The sequence below is a fragment of the Myotis nattereri genome, assembly GCF_964212035.1.
Source record: "Myotis nattereri genome assembly, chromosome: Y".
NCBI classification, from domain to species: domain Eukaryota; kingdom Metazoa; phylum Chordata; class Mammalia; order Chiroptera; family Vespertilionidae; genus Myotis; species Myotis nattereri.
This window is the reverse complement of record NC_138094.1, coordinates 29,216,978-29,233,746: the sequence shown is the minus strand read 5'-3', so window position 1 is coordinate 29,233,746 and position 16,769 is coordinate 29,216,978. Positions and strand designations below refer to the sequence as shown.

Sequence of the window (16,769 nt, the reverse complement as noted above, 5' to 3'; positions counted from 1 at the left end):
TGCTAAAATAGACTGAATTTAGCTTGAGGTTTAAATCGTATCCCTGGAAGGTCATTAAGAGTGTTTCACACATTACATATTGCATTCATTATTAGAAGTGCTATACCTCTTTAGCAATTACAAATCATCTTGATCATCAGTATACATTCTTAATCTAATGAACCGTATCATTTCTTTTGCTTTGAATGATATGAATGAAATTGAGTTGTATCTCTTCATTCAATGTTACTGTTTTCACATAAATAATGGTTTCATGCTCATATCTTTTTTTTAATTTTTTAAAAACATTTGAGTTACTGACAGTACCTTTATGACTTTAAAGTTATTGAATTTATGTACGTTAATATGATCACATAGGCACTCTTTATTGAATTTATGGAAGTTAATATGATCACATAGGCTTCAGGTTCACAAGTCTATGATACCTCATTTGCATATTGTATTATGTGTTTACCTAAGTCAGATCTCCTACCATCCCTAAATTTTGAAACATTACCTAAGTGTTTTCCACCTGAAGGATGTCCTTTTGCTTCTCTTACTTCCTCCCTTTCATTTCTCAGAGTTCTCACATCACCTCTATTTCTTGATGGAAGTGGTGCCCCCTGCCCACCCCCACTTTGAAAAGATGGTTTCTTGGTGTAGTCTACTTTAGTTGTTTTTCCACCCACAGACTAAAATGAGTACACATAATATCAACACTACATAACATTTAACCTGAACAAATGAGCAACTGTTTGAAACCTACTTATTATTGCAACTAAAATCAAGATCTACCTCAAATTCTTCTCCCAAACCAAGTGTTTCCTTCAAAAATGACAGAGTCCTTTTTCATGGTAAGTTTATGAAACATTTCATTATTAACAATATTCCATTGAAGTATTCAACACAGAAACATATATTTTGGTTAATAAAATTCCTCGAAAGACTCCTAGTAATAAGGACTAAAATGTATGTTGGTTAATAAAAGTCCTCCAAAGACCCCTAGTAATAAGGACGAAAATGTCTCACATTCCAGGGGAAAGCACATAAATTCCATTCTTGTTTTTTAGTAGGCTTATTCTTGGTTATCTGGAGATAGGGATAGAGAGATGGAAACATAGATGAAAGAGAAATATTTTGATCAGCGGCTTCCTTAAATGGCTCCTACTGGCAAACCAGCCAGCACCCTGGGCATGTGTCCTCACCCGGTATAGATGATGAGACATCTTGGTTCACAATTCTATCCTCAACCATTGAGCAATACTGACTGGGCAATGTGGATTACTTTTTAGAATGTGTCTGTTACTTCATTTATGTTTTGACACATCTATTTCATGTTTTCCAGTGCACCCGGCTTACATAAACTATTTATTTTTTAAAACAAACAATCATTCATTCAAAATGATTAGGTACTTTATTCCTCCTCTACCGCTTCTCAGGTTTCTTACTTTTACTATTTCTTCAGTAAAAATGACAGAAAACAATGTCCAGTATGAATGCAACTCTGTATACATAGTTCTGATTTGTTTCCCCATTCTATTTTTAATCGGCTCTTTGCACAATCTTTAGTATTTTTATGTTACTGCACTGTTTGATGTTAAATATGGTTCTAAGAAAACAAACCATCTTGAAGGGGAGAGCTGCTATGACTAGGAACCCAGCCTCACCTCTACCCAGATGGGCCTCACACATCACCTGAGAGCCACTCTGGCCAAAGACCTTTTTACGGCAGCAGCAGACCCACGGACACCGGGACCCCAGCCCCCCACCACTGCCATTGCCTCCTGTGAGTCTTGGAGTGTACAATTGAATTGCGGATCCACTCTGTGGCCATTGGCCCATCGCACCCTGGCACCTGGGTTCTGACATGATAGCTAAAATGGGGAGACAAACAAACAACGCACAAAGGACAGAAAAGGAGGAATTGCCAGAAGAGGAACTCAATTAAATGGAGACATACAATATGTTCGAAAAGGAATTCAGAATAAGGGTCATAAAGTTCATACACCAGATGCATGGGAAATCCACAACTTACATAAGAATCAAGGACAAATGAAAAAAATTGATAATAGCTACAATAAAAAATACGATGGAAGGTTTCAATAGTAGACTAGAAGTAGCAAAGAACTGAATCAGCGATTTAGGAGACAGGGCAGAGTAACACACCCTGAACAACACAATCTGAACAGCAACTTGAGAGAAAAAATAGAAAGCAGGTGGATATCCTAAGGGAGATTGGGGATAACATGAAACAAATAACATGTGTATAATAAGGGTGTCAGAAGGACAAGATGAGGAACAAGGATTAGGAAACCTATTAGAAGAAATAATCACAAAACCTTCCTGATCTTGGGAAGAAAAAGTCACACAAGCACAGACAGTCCCAAACAAGATGAAACCAATAAGACCTATACCAAGACACATTGTAATTATAATGGCAAACAATAATGACACAAACAGAACCTTAAAGGCTGCAAGAGAGACACAGAGAGTCACCTACAAAGGCTCTCCTGTTAGATTATCAAATGATTTTTAACAGAAACAGATCAGGCCAGAAGGGAATGAAAGGAAATATGCAAAGTGATGCAAAACAAGGGACCAAATCCAGGAATACTTATCCAGCAAGGCAATCATTCAAGACTATAGGGGAATTCAGTGTCTTTACAGATAAAAAAAAATCTAAGGGAGTGTTTCTCTACTAAACCATCAATTCAAGAAATGCTGAAGGGACTGTTGTAAAAAGAAGGAATAGAAGAGACAGAAGAAACACGGGCATAAAAAAAAAAGTGGCAACATATCAGTACCTATCAAAATAACCTTAAACCTAAATGGACTAAACACTCCATTCAAAAGATATATAATGGCCAAAATTATAATAAAACAAGACCCATATATATGCTGTCTATGAGAGACCCACCTCAGAATAAGGACTCACATGGACTGAAAGTGGAAGGAGAGAAATACTTTTCAGGCAAAGAAGGGGAAAAAACTAGGGGATCAATAATTATATTTGAAGAAATAAATCTCAAGAAGCCAAGATGGCGATGGAATAGGCATACACATCCCAGGGCACGTCCCGGAGCAAATGGAGTGAGCAGCTGAAACTAATAACACCCACCCGGAATTGGCAAAGTACACTCAGGTGGTCAGACAGTTTACAGCCAGGAAGGGCAGAGTTCCTCTGGTAAGGTAAAAACCAGGGATCTGGGCAGGAAAGTTTGCCACACCTCTGAGCCCAGAAAGGGTATAAGCACACCTATGTTCATAGCAGCACAATTCAACATAGCTAAGACCTGGAAACAGTCTAAGTGCCCATCAGCAGATGAATGGATTAGAAAACGGTGGTATATCTACATGATGGAATACTATGCTGTTGTAAAAAAGAAGGAATTCTTGCCATTTGCAGCAGCATGGATGGAACTGGAGAGCATTATGCTAAGTGAAATAAGCCAGTCAATGAAGGAAAAATACCACATGATCTCACTCATTTATGGATAATAAAGACCATTATAAACTTATGAACAAAAATAGATACAGAGGCAGAGCAGCTTCGAACAGACTGTCAAACTACAGCGGGAAGGCCGGGGAGGGTTGGGGGGCAGGCGGGGAGAGTGAGAGATCACCCGAAAGACTTGTATGCATGCATATAAGCATAACCAATGGACATAAGACACTGGGAGTTAGGGGAGGCCAGGGGATAGTCAGGGCGGGGAAGAAAGAGGAGACATATGTAATACCCTTTGTAATACTTTAAGCAATAAAACAATTTAGAAAAGAGAGAAAAAAGAAATCTCAAAGTAAAGGTCATAAAAAAGAGATAAGACCGATTGCTATGATGTGCTCTGACACCCAGGGAGTAGACTCTCAATGCAAGAGCTGCCCTTGGGGATCAGTGAGCTCCCACAGGGCAGGGCCATTCAGCTGGATCCTGTGCTGACGACTGGCAAGTGGAGCAGCAGTGGCAGGAATCTCTCCCACCTCCACAGAGGCGCTAAGCATGTTTGGCAACTGGGATTAAGCCTAAGCCATCATTCGGACATCCCCTGAGGTCTCCCAGGCTGCCAGAGGGTGAGGGACTCCGCCAAGTGTACAAAGTTCGTTCACTGGGCCTCTTATATTGCTAATAAACTACAATAAGATATAACAAAATTCAAATACTTGGAGGCTAAATAGTCTTTTATTAAATAAATGGAGGCCCAGGGTATGAATTCCTGTATGGAAGCAGTCTGGTTGGCAACCCCAGATGGGGGCACATGGGGCCAGGCCTGCAGCGGTTAGTGGCCATTGGCGGTTAACCAGAAGGCCATGCCTCCAATCTGGGCGTTAGCGCATATAGGGGGTGGGGCTGACCAGGGGAAAGGCTGTGAGTGGTTTGCTTATCAGTCCTGCCCCGAATGGGGGATTGGGGGCAGATGGGAAGCAAGGTTGGTCAGGGATATGGCCGATTGGGGCCCAGATAAGACTGCTTGGCTGCCGCAATGCAAGTCATAGCCACCAGCTATTCTGGTCATTCTGCCATTCCGGTCACAGGGCTTTTATGTACAAAGATAGATAACTGGGTTACCGAAGAGATTAAAGAAGAAATTAAAATCATCCTGGAAGTAAATGAAAAGTAAAAATAAAAGTCCAAAATCTATGGGACACACTGAAAGTAGTCCTTAGAGGGAACTTCATAGCATTACAGGCCTAACTCAAAGAACAAGAAAAACAGTTAACAAATTATCTAACCCGCACAACTTAAAAAGTTAGACAGAGCAACAAGCAAAGCCCAAACTGAGCAGCAGGAAGGAAATAATGAAGATCACAGCAGAAATAAATGACATAGAGACCAAAAACCGCACAAAAGATTAATAAAGACATGAGCTATTTCTTTGAAAGGATAAACCAGATTGACTAAGCTCTAGCTAGGCTCACCAACAGGACCCCAGTAAACAAAATCAGAAACGAAAGAGGCAAAATAGCAAAAGACCCCACAGATATAAAAAGGATTGTAAATAAATACTATGGACAACTCTACTCCAACAAACTGATCAACCCTGAAGAAATGGACATATTCCTAGAAAAATACAATCTTCCTAAACTTAGTTAGGAAGAATAAAACATAGGACCACGCCAATAACTACTCAGGAAATTCAAGCAGTCACAAAAATAACTTGCAGCAAACAAAAGCCTGGGCGAGACGGCTTCACAGGGAGTTTTACCAAGTGTTCAAAGAAAAACTAAAACCTTCTTCCTCAGACTATTCCATAAAATTCAAAGGAAGTACCATTTCCCAACACTTCCTATGAAGCCAGCATTACTCTAATCCCAAAGCCAGATAGAGAAAACACAAAGAAAGAAAAATGCAGGCCAATATATCTCTGATGACCATAGATGTTACAATCCTCAACAGAACTCTAACAAATGCGATGCAACATTACATTGAAATGAGCATACACCATGCCAAAGCGGATATATTCTGGGGAAGTAGGATGAGTCAACATCCAGAAATCAATAAGTGTGATGCATCACATAAACAAATTGAGAGAGATTCATATCCATTGGTGCAGGAAAAGCATTTGACAAAATCCAACACCCAATTTTGATAAAAACTCTAAGCAAACTGGGCATAGAGGGATCATACCTCAACATTAAAAAAGCCTTATGTGACAAAACTACAGACAACATCATACTCAATGGGCAAAAACAATTACTCTAAGAAGAGGAACAAGACAGGGATGCCCACTCTCACCACTTCTGTTCGACAGAGTACTGGTAGTGCTAGGCAATGCAGTCAGACAAGAAGAAGTCAAACAAGGCATGCTAAGTGGAAAAGAGGAAGTAAAACTGTCATAATTCTCGCAGATGGCATGGTATTGTCCATAGAAATACCTAAAGACTCCACCAAAAAAACTAGGAGATTTAATAAATGAATTTGGCAATGTAGCAGGGTACAAAATTAACACCCAGAATTCTATGGCTTTTTGATACACGGATAATGAACTCAGAAATAGAAACAAACAAACAAAAATGCCATTTAGCAGTGCAACAAAAATTTAAGAAACCTAGGAATAAACTTAACTAAGGAGGTAAAAACCTGTTCTTGGAAAACTACAGGAAATTGAAAAAAGTGATAGAGGAAGACTAAAGCAAATAGAAGAACATACCATATTCATGGTTTGGTACAATCAACATCATTAAAATGTTCATAGTACCCAAAGCAAAGTAAAGTTTTAATGTATTAACCATTAAAATGTCAATGGCGTATCTCACAGACCAAAAGAAAGTTTCCAAAAACTCCTATGAATTTAAGAAAAGACCCCAAATAGTTACAGCAATCTGGACAAAAAAGAACAAATTTGGAGGGATCACAATACCAGATATCAAGCTATACTACAAGCCACCATTCTCAGAACTGCGTCTTACTGGAACTAAAACAGACAGAAAGACCAATGGGACAGAACAGAGAACATAGAAGTCGACCCTAACCATTATGCTCAATTAATATTTGACAAAGGGAGGCAAAAGCATAGAATGGAGTCATACAGTCTCTTCAATAATTGGTGTTGGAACCTGGATGGCAGTCAGGCCTAGGCAGGGCTGGGTAGGTGGGGCGGTGCGGGGCGGTGCGGGGCGCGGAGGGGCGGGGCGCGGCGGGGCGGCTGCGCACTGGGCTAGGACTCTGCTGGCACAGGCACTGCACTGGAGACTCTTGCCCTTCCCGCGGGGTCTGGGGCCTCCCAGCAGGGCCCCATGGAGGACCTTAGCCTGGAAAGCTGCAGAGAGGAGGACGCGGCGCCAGGCGCCAAGGGGTGGCCCGAACCGCAGGCGAGGGTGCACTTCCGCGTGACAAGGTTCATCATGGAGGCAGGTGTCAAGCTAGGGATGCAGTCCATTCCCCTCGCCACCGCCTGTGCCATTTACCATAAGTTCTTCTGCGAGATCAACCTGGACGCCTATGACCCCTACTTGGTCGCCATGTCTGCCCTTTACTTGGCTGGCAAAGTGGAAGAACAGCCCCTGCGAACCCGTGACATCATCAACGTGTCCAACAGGTACTTCCACCCAGGCAGCGAGCCCTTGGAGATGGACTCCCTAGTCTGGGTGATCCAGGACAGCATTGTGCAGTGCGAGCTCCTTGTGCTGCGGGTACTGCGCTTCCAAGTCTCCTTTCAGCACCCACACAGGTACCTGCTCCACTACCTGATTTCTCTCAAGAACTGGCTGAATCCTTACAGCTGGCAACGGACCCCCATCTCCGTCACTGCCTGGGCCCTGCTGCGGGACAGCTACCGCGGGGGGCTGTGCTTCCGGTTCCAGGCTCAGCACATAGCAGTGGCGGTGCTCCACCTGGCCCTGCAGGTCTATGGGGTCCAGGTGCCCGCTGAGGCCATGGCCGAGAAGCCATGGTGGCAGGTGTTTAGTGGCGACCTTACCAAGCCAATCATTGATAACATTGTGTCTGATCTCACTCGCATTTATACCATGGACACAGAGATCCCCAAAGACAAGCCTGGGACACTCGGCTGCCAGGGGACAGCGCCACCACATCGCCCTGAGGGCCGGTCCCCAGAGCACTGGCAGGGAGGACTGGTTTTGTGCTGCTGGAGACAGGCCGGTGAAGGCGATGACATGCTGCCACTTTGATTCTCAGGCTTTGACTCTCCCTGGCAGCCAAGGTCCAGATGGGAATGGGCGCTGCACCTCCCGCGGGCAGGAGGGTGCCGCGGGCAGCTCTGAGGCCTCCGGGTCTGCTTTTGTCCTTTGAAAGGACGCAGACTACAGCCGAGGTTTGGGATCAGTGGAAGGAAAATCAAAGAACGGATGGGACTGTGCCCCAGGGGATTTTTTTAAAGGCCAGATTTAGAGAAAGCATGACTCAATTAACAGAGGAAATTTTATTTTGTTTCATTGAAGATATTACAAAGCCAAAATAAAAACATAATAATAATTGGTGTTGGACTTATAGCACAGATACATGCAAAAAAAATTAGTCTAGACCACCAACTTACACCATACACAAGTATAAATTGGGAATGAATAAAGGACTTAAAAGTAAGTGGGTAACCATGAAAATCTTAGAAGAAGCAAAATATCAGGCATCTGTCTCAGCAATACCTTTACTGATACAGCTCCTAGGGCAATGGACACTGAGGAGAAAAGAAACAAATGGGATGACGTCAAATTAAAACACTTCTGCAGAGAAGAAGCGGCCAACAAATACAAAAACAACAACAACAACAACAAAACAAGGAAGTCCACTGCCTGGGAGAAGATATTTGCCAATGTTATATCAGATAAGGACCTATTCTCCAAAATTCATACTGAACTCATCCACTAAACAAAAGGAAGATCAACATTCCAATAAAAAACTGGGCACCACCACCACGAAGGCCCTTTCTGACTTATGGTGGCCCAGTTCCTGTGATGATTATTACAGCCACACAGGAGATGGGTATGATGGGGGCACGGCAATTACTGCAACAGCCGATGGGACACCCCTGTAAGAGGTCCTGAGTGTGGTGCTGGCGGCGATCACAGGATACACCATGTATGCAAGAGAGAGTGAATCATGCAGTACAGTAGCTCACCTGATTGGGCACTTGGGGAGTCAGAGGGGAAGACCCTGTGACAGAAGAATTAGACACTGAAAATAAAAATGATAAGGTACAGACAATATTTTATTGTAAGCAATTTGGCTTCTGTTATTTAAGAATGACAAAAAGCAAATGGTAGGTTTGGGGGAAGCATCAAGAATTGTAGGTACCATTATGAAGTTTCAGGATTGGAGGCAAGGTTTGAATTGTACAAGGTTGCTTCCTAAGTGCTGATTTAAATTACAATATACTTAAATGTTTAAATTTTACATATTGTATTGTTAACATATTCAGAATATAAGCACAACCAAGAGACCAACAGAGGCAAGACACTGGGAGTGGGTGACAAGAACAAGAGACTAGAGATAGAGGAAGCCGGAGGGAAGGTCAGTAGAAAAAAAGAAAGAGACATGTATATTACTTTTGGTAAAACCTTAAACACTAACATTACAAAAAATTTTCAGAAGAAAGTGTTCTGCAACATGGGATTTCTTGTCTGATTTTACAACAAACACAGAAAAGCAGTCTGATTGGATGGTGAGTTATATTCATGGCCCTAAATTTCCCAGGGTGTCTATGACCATATGTGCATGAAGTCTTTGAAGTGAACTGCATACAAAATGAAGCACTGTGTTATTTCGTCATGGCATGCTGCCCTGTTTTCCAGTTAGGGAGGGTAAACAAATGAGGTATTCTCCTTGGAAAACCTAAATGGATAAAAGGATTGAAGAACCTCTGACAAGGCTGCAAAACAAGGATTCCTCCAGCTCTGTGGCCCACACTTTGCCCCCTAAGATACTGATAAGGAGCAGGCCGATCCCACTGGCCCCAGGAGGAGGAGGAGACCTTGGGGAAATGGGAGATGGTGGTGAGCAGCAACAAGGCAATGTGACGTGGCAGCACAGCAGCCTAGGCCTCAGCATGAGGAAGATTCACAAACACCTGTGGAAAGGAGTATAGGAAGAAAATGTCATGGCAGCCCCTGTTGAGGGGCAGGTGGAAAGGCCTGAAGGTGCTGTGGGTGGCCTAGAGGGAGAGTTCAGAGGAGGGGCTGAGGTAATCTGCTTTGACTCTGAGTGACAATGGACATGCACACTCTCTCCCCCTGCCTAAGCCCCCCTGCCTGATCTGGAATTGCACTGCACTTGTTGTGCTGGTAGTTCCTGTCTCAGGCACACACCCTGAGGTCCGGGGGTCACAGGCTGTATCCTTCCCAGCATCCAGGTGTCCCTGTGAGAGAAATGTAATGGCCCAGGAACCTGGCAGCACACCAGGGGAGAGCCCAGGCAGCCCCTCCTCACCCACCCTGTCCACTCTGGGGACCATCTTCCTCTCATAGTTCTCCAGGGGATTGAGCCACAGGTCCTTGCTGATGATCTGGTAGGGCAAACAGGAGACCATAGGGACCTGAATAGAATTGCAAGCAGCAGGTGGACACAGGAAGCTGCATGCTGGCATGGCCAGTGACATCCAACCTCAGCAATCCTGCCAGATCCTGCCACGCTGTTGTCAGAGAACCAGTAGAAGAAGCTGGCGCTGTTGTCCTGGAGCCTGTGGCTGTAGGCTTCTCATTCACAATGCTGGTACCACTGAATCGGAGTGGCACTGGACAACCTGTATCCTGCAGGAGAGGGGTATGTGAAGCTGGGCACATGGCCTTCCATCCCCGCCCACCACCAGCTGCAGCCCATACAGGGAGCCTCCTGTTACTTGTGAGAGTGATGAGATACTTCTTCACAATCACATGGTTGCGGAAGTAGGGGTTGCTGCAGAAGTACAGGCTAATGGTGCACCAACCCCAGGGATGCCTGACTTCCCTCACCTGCAGAAGGAAAGTGGATCCAGGGAGTGAAATCGCTGCCCAGGGCTCCAGCCTGTAGCTGTTTTCAGGGACAGGCCACTTACCCACCTGCCCTCCACCACTCCCTGGAGCAGGTAGACTGACCTTCAAATTGATCATGTGACCAAGGATGTTTTCACCTTGGACCCTGATATTTGCCGACAACTCTGGGTGGTTGACAAACTGCTTTGGGTCAAGCAACCTGCACCTTGGGAGCTGGGCATGGACCAGCTAGAAAGAGCAGCCCGGCCTAGCCTCTCCTTCCCTTAAGGCCACTCCTTCTCCATCAAGGGCAGAAAGGGGCACAGCACCACTCTGTTTCCTGACAGACCCTGATGCCCACCAGACTGTGTTGTGCTGAGGGTTTGACAGGTTACACATCACACATTCATGCTTCTGACTGAGGAACTGGACATACAGATGGCCTGTAGGGCAGTGTTAGTCCCAGAACAGCCCGTGCAACACAGCCCTGTCTGTGGGCATCAGCCTCTGGTGTATGCGTGTCTCTGCGTTGGAGCTCTGCCCCTGGACACCCTGGTAATGCTTCTATGTTGCCTGTACAAGACAGAGGGTGTCTCCAGGATCCTGGGCCAGACCGGGGCGCACTGCCCCTAGCTTGTCCTCAATGTTCTTTTCTAGGGGAACCATCCCCGCTTACACCGTTCTCCTGCACTGTCCCATGCTCCTTGTGATCCTGCTCCTCTACCCTCAAGGATACAGCTGTGAGCCAGAACCCAGGGATGCGCCGGATATTGAGGCTTCTCGGTTTGAAATAGGGCTTGAGCCTCTGCCGAGTCCTGCACCTGAGCCGAGAGAAGGCCCTGCTGGCTTGCTCGTTCATGGGCTCCATCTCCAATTGGAGAAACTGGAGCACCTCCAGAGGGGACCAGGTGAACTTGGCCCTGGGCCCTGACTGGGCCTCCTCCTGCTGCACTGGCTGCTCTTCTTCTGGCTTTGCTTTGGTCTTGGACTGAGGCTCCACCTCTCCCACCTGTTCCACTCCCTTCATGGTGCCCTCCACTTCCCCTGCAGGAAAAACTGCTCTACTGCAATTAATTGCTCCTCCATCCACCCCTCCTCCTGGTGGTCACTCCCTTGCGGGTCACCTGGATCCTGTGCCTCCAGCCTCAGCTCTTCACTCACCACCTCCTCCTGCCTCCCCACCTGCAGATCTGGGAAAACCTCCTCACCTGCCCACTTGGCCTGCCATGGCACCACCTGCAGAAGGCCCTCTGTGCACAGGATAAACTGAGCCTGTGCCTGGAACTCCTCCCCCAGGCCCTCCTTGTCTTCCCCTTGCTCCTCACTCTGGGTTCCCTGCTGCACCTCCCTCTCCTCTCCCTGCACACACTGCTCTTCAGACACCCAGTCCTCCTCTTTCCTGCACTGAAGATCAAGCCCAACATCCTGGCCTGTGTCCAACCTCAGCTCCAGGATCTCACCCTCCCCCACCTGCATGAAGTCCTCCCACTCCAGCCCCAAAGCTGCCCTCTGAACCTCCTGTGCCCTTGTGTCCTGGGTATCACCACTTCCCTGCACCGAGGTGAAGCTAAAAGCCTCCTGGATGATCCTGCTTGCCCTGTCCTTCCTGGTGCAAAGGCCCTGGGGAGCCCTGTGAATCCTCAGGCGCCCTGCAGCTGAAGGCCCCCTAGTGGAACTGAGAGGAAGCGCGCTGCCCCCAGGAGCCCCTCAGTCTCCCAACACAGCCTGACTCTGGATGCCCCCTGGCTCTGAGACTGGTGCTGTGAAGGAGCAGGTGGTGCAGAGCCTGCTGAGTCCAGGCAAGGTGCTTGCTCACTGGTGCATGCAACCAGGCCCTGGTGTGCTGAATGGGGGCACAGTGGGCTCATGCACAGGCGCTGGTCATGTGAGCATGTGGTACAGAAGGCACCTAGCCAGGCCCAGCCTGCTGTTTCTGGGTGGGCTCCACAAAAGCCTCCTCTAATCACAGATGGGGCAGTGGGCGTCACCCTGCGAAGCCCTGCCACTTACTCAAAGCTCTGGTGTAGATAGTTGGTAGACTGAGAGGTATCCTATTATTAGCCTGAAAACCGAGATTTTGCAAGCTTAGAAACTTGACCTGACTGAAAAGAAGGAAGAAATGGTGGAACTTGAAAATGACTTCAGGTTTTCTCACTGTGCAGAATAAAGTCAAACATTGCTTCAGTTAAATATTTTAGCCGTTGGTCTCCCCACATGAACTACAATAATAATGTGCTTTGTGTTGATATTTACTGCTGTGTTGCTGACAATTACCTGGAGGAGAAGTTAAGGTGATTCAATGGCTTGAAAAAAGTTTAGCTAAATCTGATTGCAGGTCTAATTAAGCAAGTTTATTCCATATATATATATATATATATATATATATATATATGGAATAAACTTGCTTAATTTATATGGCTAAGTTGACTCGTGCATGTGTGATACATATGAAGCTCTTACTGGCGCCAATTGCATGAGTGTGTTTCAATTTGTCATTGTCAATCTGCATTTGATTGACACTGCTATTATAGAGAAAGGGCAAATAGCAGTATTATGGTATTTCTTCTAATTAATTTCCTTTCAACATGCACGAATCCATGCACTTGGCCACTGGTATTCTAATAGTGGCAAGATATCATCCGTGAATGGTAATATTCTATTGGGCAGGACATGCCAAATTGGTCGCACATATCTATCCTATCTAATAAAAGAGAAATATGGTAATTGGCGTACGACCGCTACCCTTCCCATTGGCTAATCAGGGCGATATGCAAATTAACTGCCAGCCAAGTTGGAGGTTAACTGCCAACAAAGATGGCAGTTAATTTGCATACATAGGTGCAATGCTAGGAGGCGAAAGGGGAAGGAGGGAAGAAGCCGCCTGCCCTGACTGCAATTGGAAACCCAGTGGCAGCCAAGAGCCAGAGAACCAAGCTGCTTTTGCTCAGAGAAGCCAGGCTGCCTTTGCTGGCTTCTGTGATAGGAGGACCTGGCCACCTTTGCTGGCCCTGGGCCAGTAATCGGAGAAACTGGGTGGGGCAGGGAAGAGGCAGATGTCTGCCTCTTCCCTGCCCAGCGTGGCTTCTCAGATCACTGATCACCAGTGATGGGAGAACACCCAGAGGCGGGGCCAGAGGCCAGGCTGCATAGCTGCCTGGGGACACCATTTGGACCCCAGGGGCGAAGCAGCCAGGCCCCAGCAAGAGACCCAGAAGGCGACCCAGGTGCTGGGGCTGCATCGCTGCTGGGTCAGAAATCCGGTGCCCAGGCTGAGGAGACCCAGGACCCAGAGCTGCGTTGCAGCTGGGGCACACGATCCGGTGCCCAGGCTGAGGAGACCCAGGGCCCGGGGCTGTGTAGCAGCTGGGGCACGCCATCCGGTTCGGGGGCGATGCAGCCAGGCCCGAGAAGGAGACCCAGAAGGAGACCCAGGGGCCTCCCAAGAGGAGAGTCTCCATGGCCAGATGGCGTGGTGTCGGGGCAGGAATAAAGACCCGAGGTGACTCAGATGCCTGGCCACAGGGTTAGTCCAGCCAGCAGGGCCTTTCAGTTGGGACTGGGGTGGGGGTGGGGCAGGGAGGCAAGCTGGAAATAGAGAACTACAACTCACAGGAGGCTTAGCAGCCGGGCCTGGGTGCCTGGCTGTGAAATCCAATGGGCTGTAGTTTTGCAAGCCACTTTAAACTAGAGGCTTGCAAGGTTGGAAGTTCTGCGCCTGGAGCCAGGGAGAAATGGAGCTGGGGCAGAGAGAGGGGTCCATGGCAGCCGTGGGCTTTGAGGAGTTCTCAGCACCTCCTGGCTGGGAGCTGGCGCTGCCTCCGCTGAAGGTGGTCACATCCTGGAGAGCGAGCTTGAGACCGAAGTGGAGTTCCTGTCTGGGGGTCTGGGCAGCTGCAGCCTCCAGGAGCTAGAGGAAGAGGAGGAGGCAGCCTGAGGCTGGCAACAGCGGCGCCAAAGGGAACTTAATCGCAGGAAGTACCAGGCGCTGCAGGGAGATTGAGCAGGCGAAGGAGTGGTTCCTGAACAGGCTCCATCAGATATAGAGGATAACATGGAGACTCCAGCAGGAGAGGAGGTTCCTCATGAAGGTTCTGGACTCCTACGGTGACAACTACTGGGCCAGCCAGTTCACCATCTTACTGGAGGATGAGGGCAGCCAGGGCACAGATGCCCCCACCCCAGGCAACACTGAGAACCAGCCTCCAGAGAAAGAGGGGCTGTCCCCGCCCAGGAGGACGCCAGCGCCTGCAGAAGCCAGCAGCCTGGCCCCTGGCGAGGGGCCCAGGGGTTGGAAGAGGCGGCGAGTGCCACCGGAAGGGGGCCAGGCGTGAGTCCCGCTGTCTCTGGAGCTGGCCCCCATGCAGATAAAGGTGGAGGAAGACTTTGGCTTCAAAGCGGTCGAGGCTTTGGACACAAGTTGGGTTTCTGGGGGCCAGACAAGTAGCTGCCCTACCCCACCCTAGCCAGCTCCCCCTTTGACTGACCCCCCAATAAACAGACCCCATGCTCTCCTTGGCAAAAAAAGCTTATAGAGGCATGCTTTTAGGATCAAATAGTATAAATATAGATGTAACAGGACAATAAAAAGAGAACCTGGACATGATGATCACCTGAATGCTGCCTCTGTGTCATTCCTTCGTCGCCGACTCCATCCACACCTTTGGGAACCCCCGGACCTACTGAGGCAGGGCCCCAACATTCCTCTTCTTATAAGGACTTCAGTGAGATGGGCTAAGGGTCCCACTAGAACTGCCTCAATTTAATCTAATCCCCTCTTTAAAGATCTTATCTCTATACACAGGTACATTCTGAGGTTCTGGAGATTAGGATTCTAACATACATTTTGTTGATTACCCAAATCAGCCCTTAACAACCAACATGTTTCAGAAAGGAGATTCCTACAGGGTTATTTACCAAACATTCAGAAGTATTTTTAAAAGAGCTAAGTCCCTAGCCCACTGTGCGCGCCCCTCCTGGCGAAGAGGGAAGGCCTGGGTTCCAGGCGCCGGAGGAAAACTGGTGCCAGCAGCCAGGGGAAGGGGCCCTCAAGGGGCCCCAGATTGCGAGAGGGCACAGGGCGGGCTGAGGGACCCACCCGAGTGCACAAATTTTTGTGCACCGGGCCTCTAGTATATATATATATATATATATATATATATAAGCATAAGCGACATTATGAGTGGTTGGTATGATGCACACCGACCACCAGGACGCAGACACTCAACACAGGAGCTTCCCCCAGGTGGTCAAGGCTCTCCCACAGCGAGAGCATCACTCAGCCAGAAGCCGGGCTAAAGGCTGGAAAGTGCAGTTGTGACAGCAAGAGCCTCTGCTGCCTATGTGACAAGGCTACGAACCAGTGGTGACAGGTGGAGTGGGGCCTGGATGAGCGGGAACACAGCACCTGGCTCCAGCTTGGGCTCCTGCCCGGCTGCCTGCCGTTTCGTGCACTGCTACATCCCTCAGGAGGTGTCAGACCTAACCTGGCAGTCCCACATCTCCCAAGGGGTCCCAGATTGCGTGAGGGCGCAGGCCAGGCTGTGGGACGCCACCAGCGCTTGAATTTCGTTCACCGGGCCTCTAGTCATTTTATTATTTATCACCGATTTAGCATGGTTCTCTTCTAATGCTGAATAATTTAAAGGTATAACCTGAATTTTGGTAATGATGGCCATATAGATTTTACTGCTCTTTAGTGGTATTATTTAATGGCTTATAGGAAGGGCACTAATCTCCTTCAAAATATGAGAAATATTACATCTCCCACAAACAGTACTATGTTTCAGTGCTAATTCTTTCCACTAATGCCACTAAATGAGCCTTTCACTAATTTTCTTTGCTCACTAGCTCATCCAAAATTGAAATGGGAAGGCTGCTTGTCTATATTCAAGTGCAGAGGCATATTCTTCTTAACTACACTGATGCTATCAATACTTCCAATTTTCCAACATAAATTATAGTGAGGGTCTCAGTGTTAGATTTTAAAACATCTCTTTACTAATATGAATAAGTCACTTTTACCTTATTTCTTCACAACGATGTGCACGCTCTAATTTGGAACTTGCAATGCCTGACTCTTTGAAGTGTGCCTTCCCAACCTTGTTTTCATTAAAAACAGACTATCTGAATCCACATTGGTCACTTTTCAGCCTGTTGAGATAATGTAGACATTCCTTGGGTTATGTTGGACTCAAAGTACATAGTTTTCTGGATACGTCTCCATACCCCATTTATTTATTTTTTAAAAAAGTTTGATCATTTCTACGTATGTACATATATGCTTCATGGTTTTTTTTTTATTATTATTATTATTCATTTACCACAAGTAAAGGTCAGGAATTGTTATCTTTCTTTTAATTTTTTTTTTTTTTTTTTTTTTTTTACTGTTTCAC

General features: G+C 46.9%; 1 protein-coding gene and 1 pseudogene across 2 annotated transcripts; both read left to right on the top strand.

Moving 5' to 3' along the window:
* Positions 1-6,711: 6,711 nt before the first annotated feature.
* LOC308512404 (cyclin-Q-like) lies at positions 6,712-11,785 on the top strand (the record flags this gene model as incomplete). Its single annotated transcript, XM_081082167.1, has 2 exons — positions 6,712-7,519; positions 11,757-11,785. The coding sequence occupies 2 exons, from the start codon at positions 6,712-6,714 to the stop codon at positions 11,783-11,785; spliced, it is 837 nt and encodes a 278-aa protein (XP_080938293.1).
* Positions 11,786-14,108: 2,323 nt separating this feature from the next.
* LOC308512227 (TCF3 fusion partner-like) lies at positions 14,109-14,860 on the top strand (annotated as a pseudogene). The gene has a single exon. The product of its transcript is annotated as a TCF3 fusion partner-like (transcript).
* Positions 14,861-16,769: the final 1,909 nt, after the last annotated feature.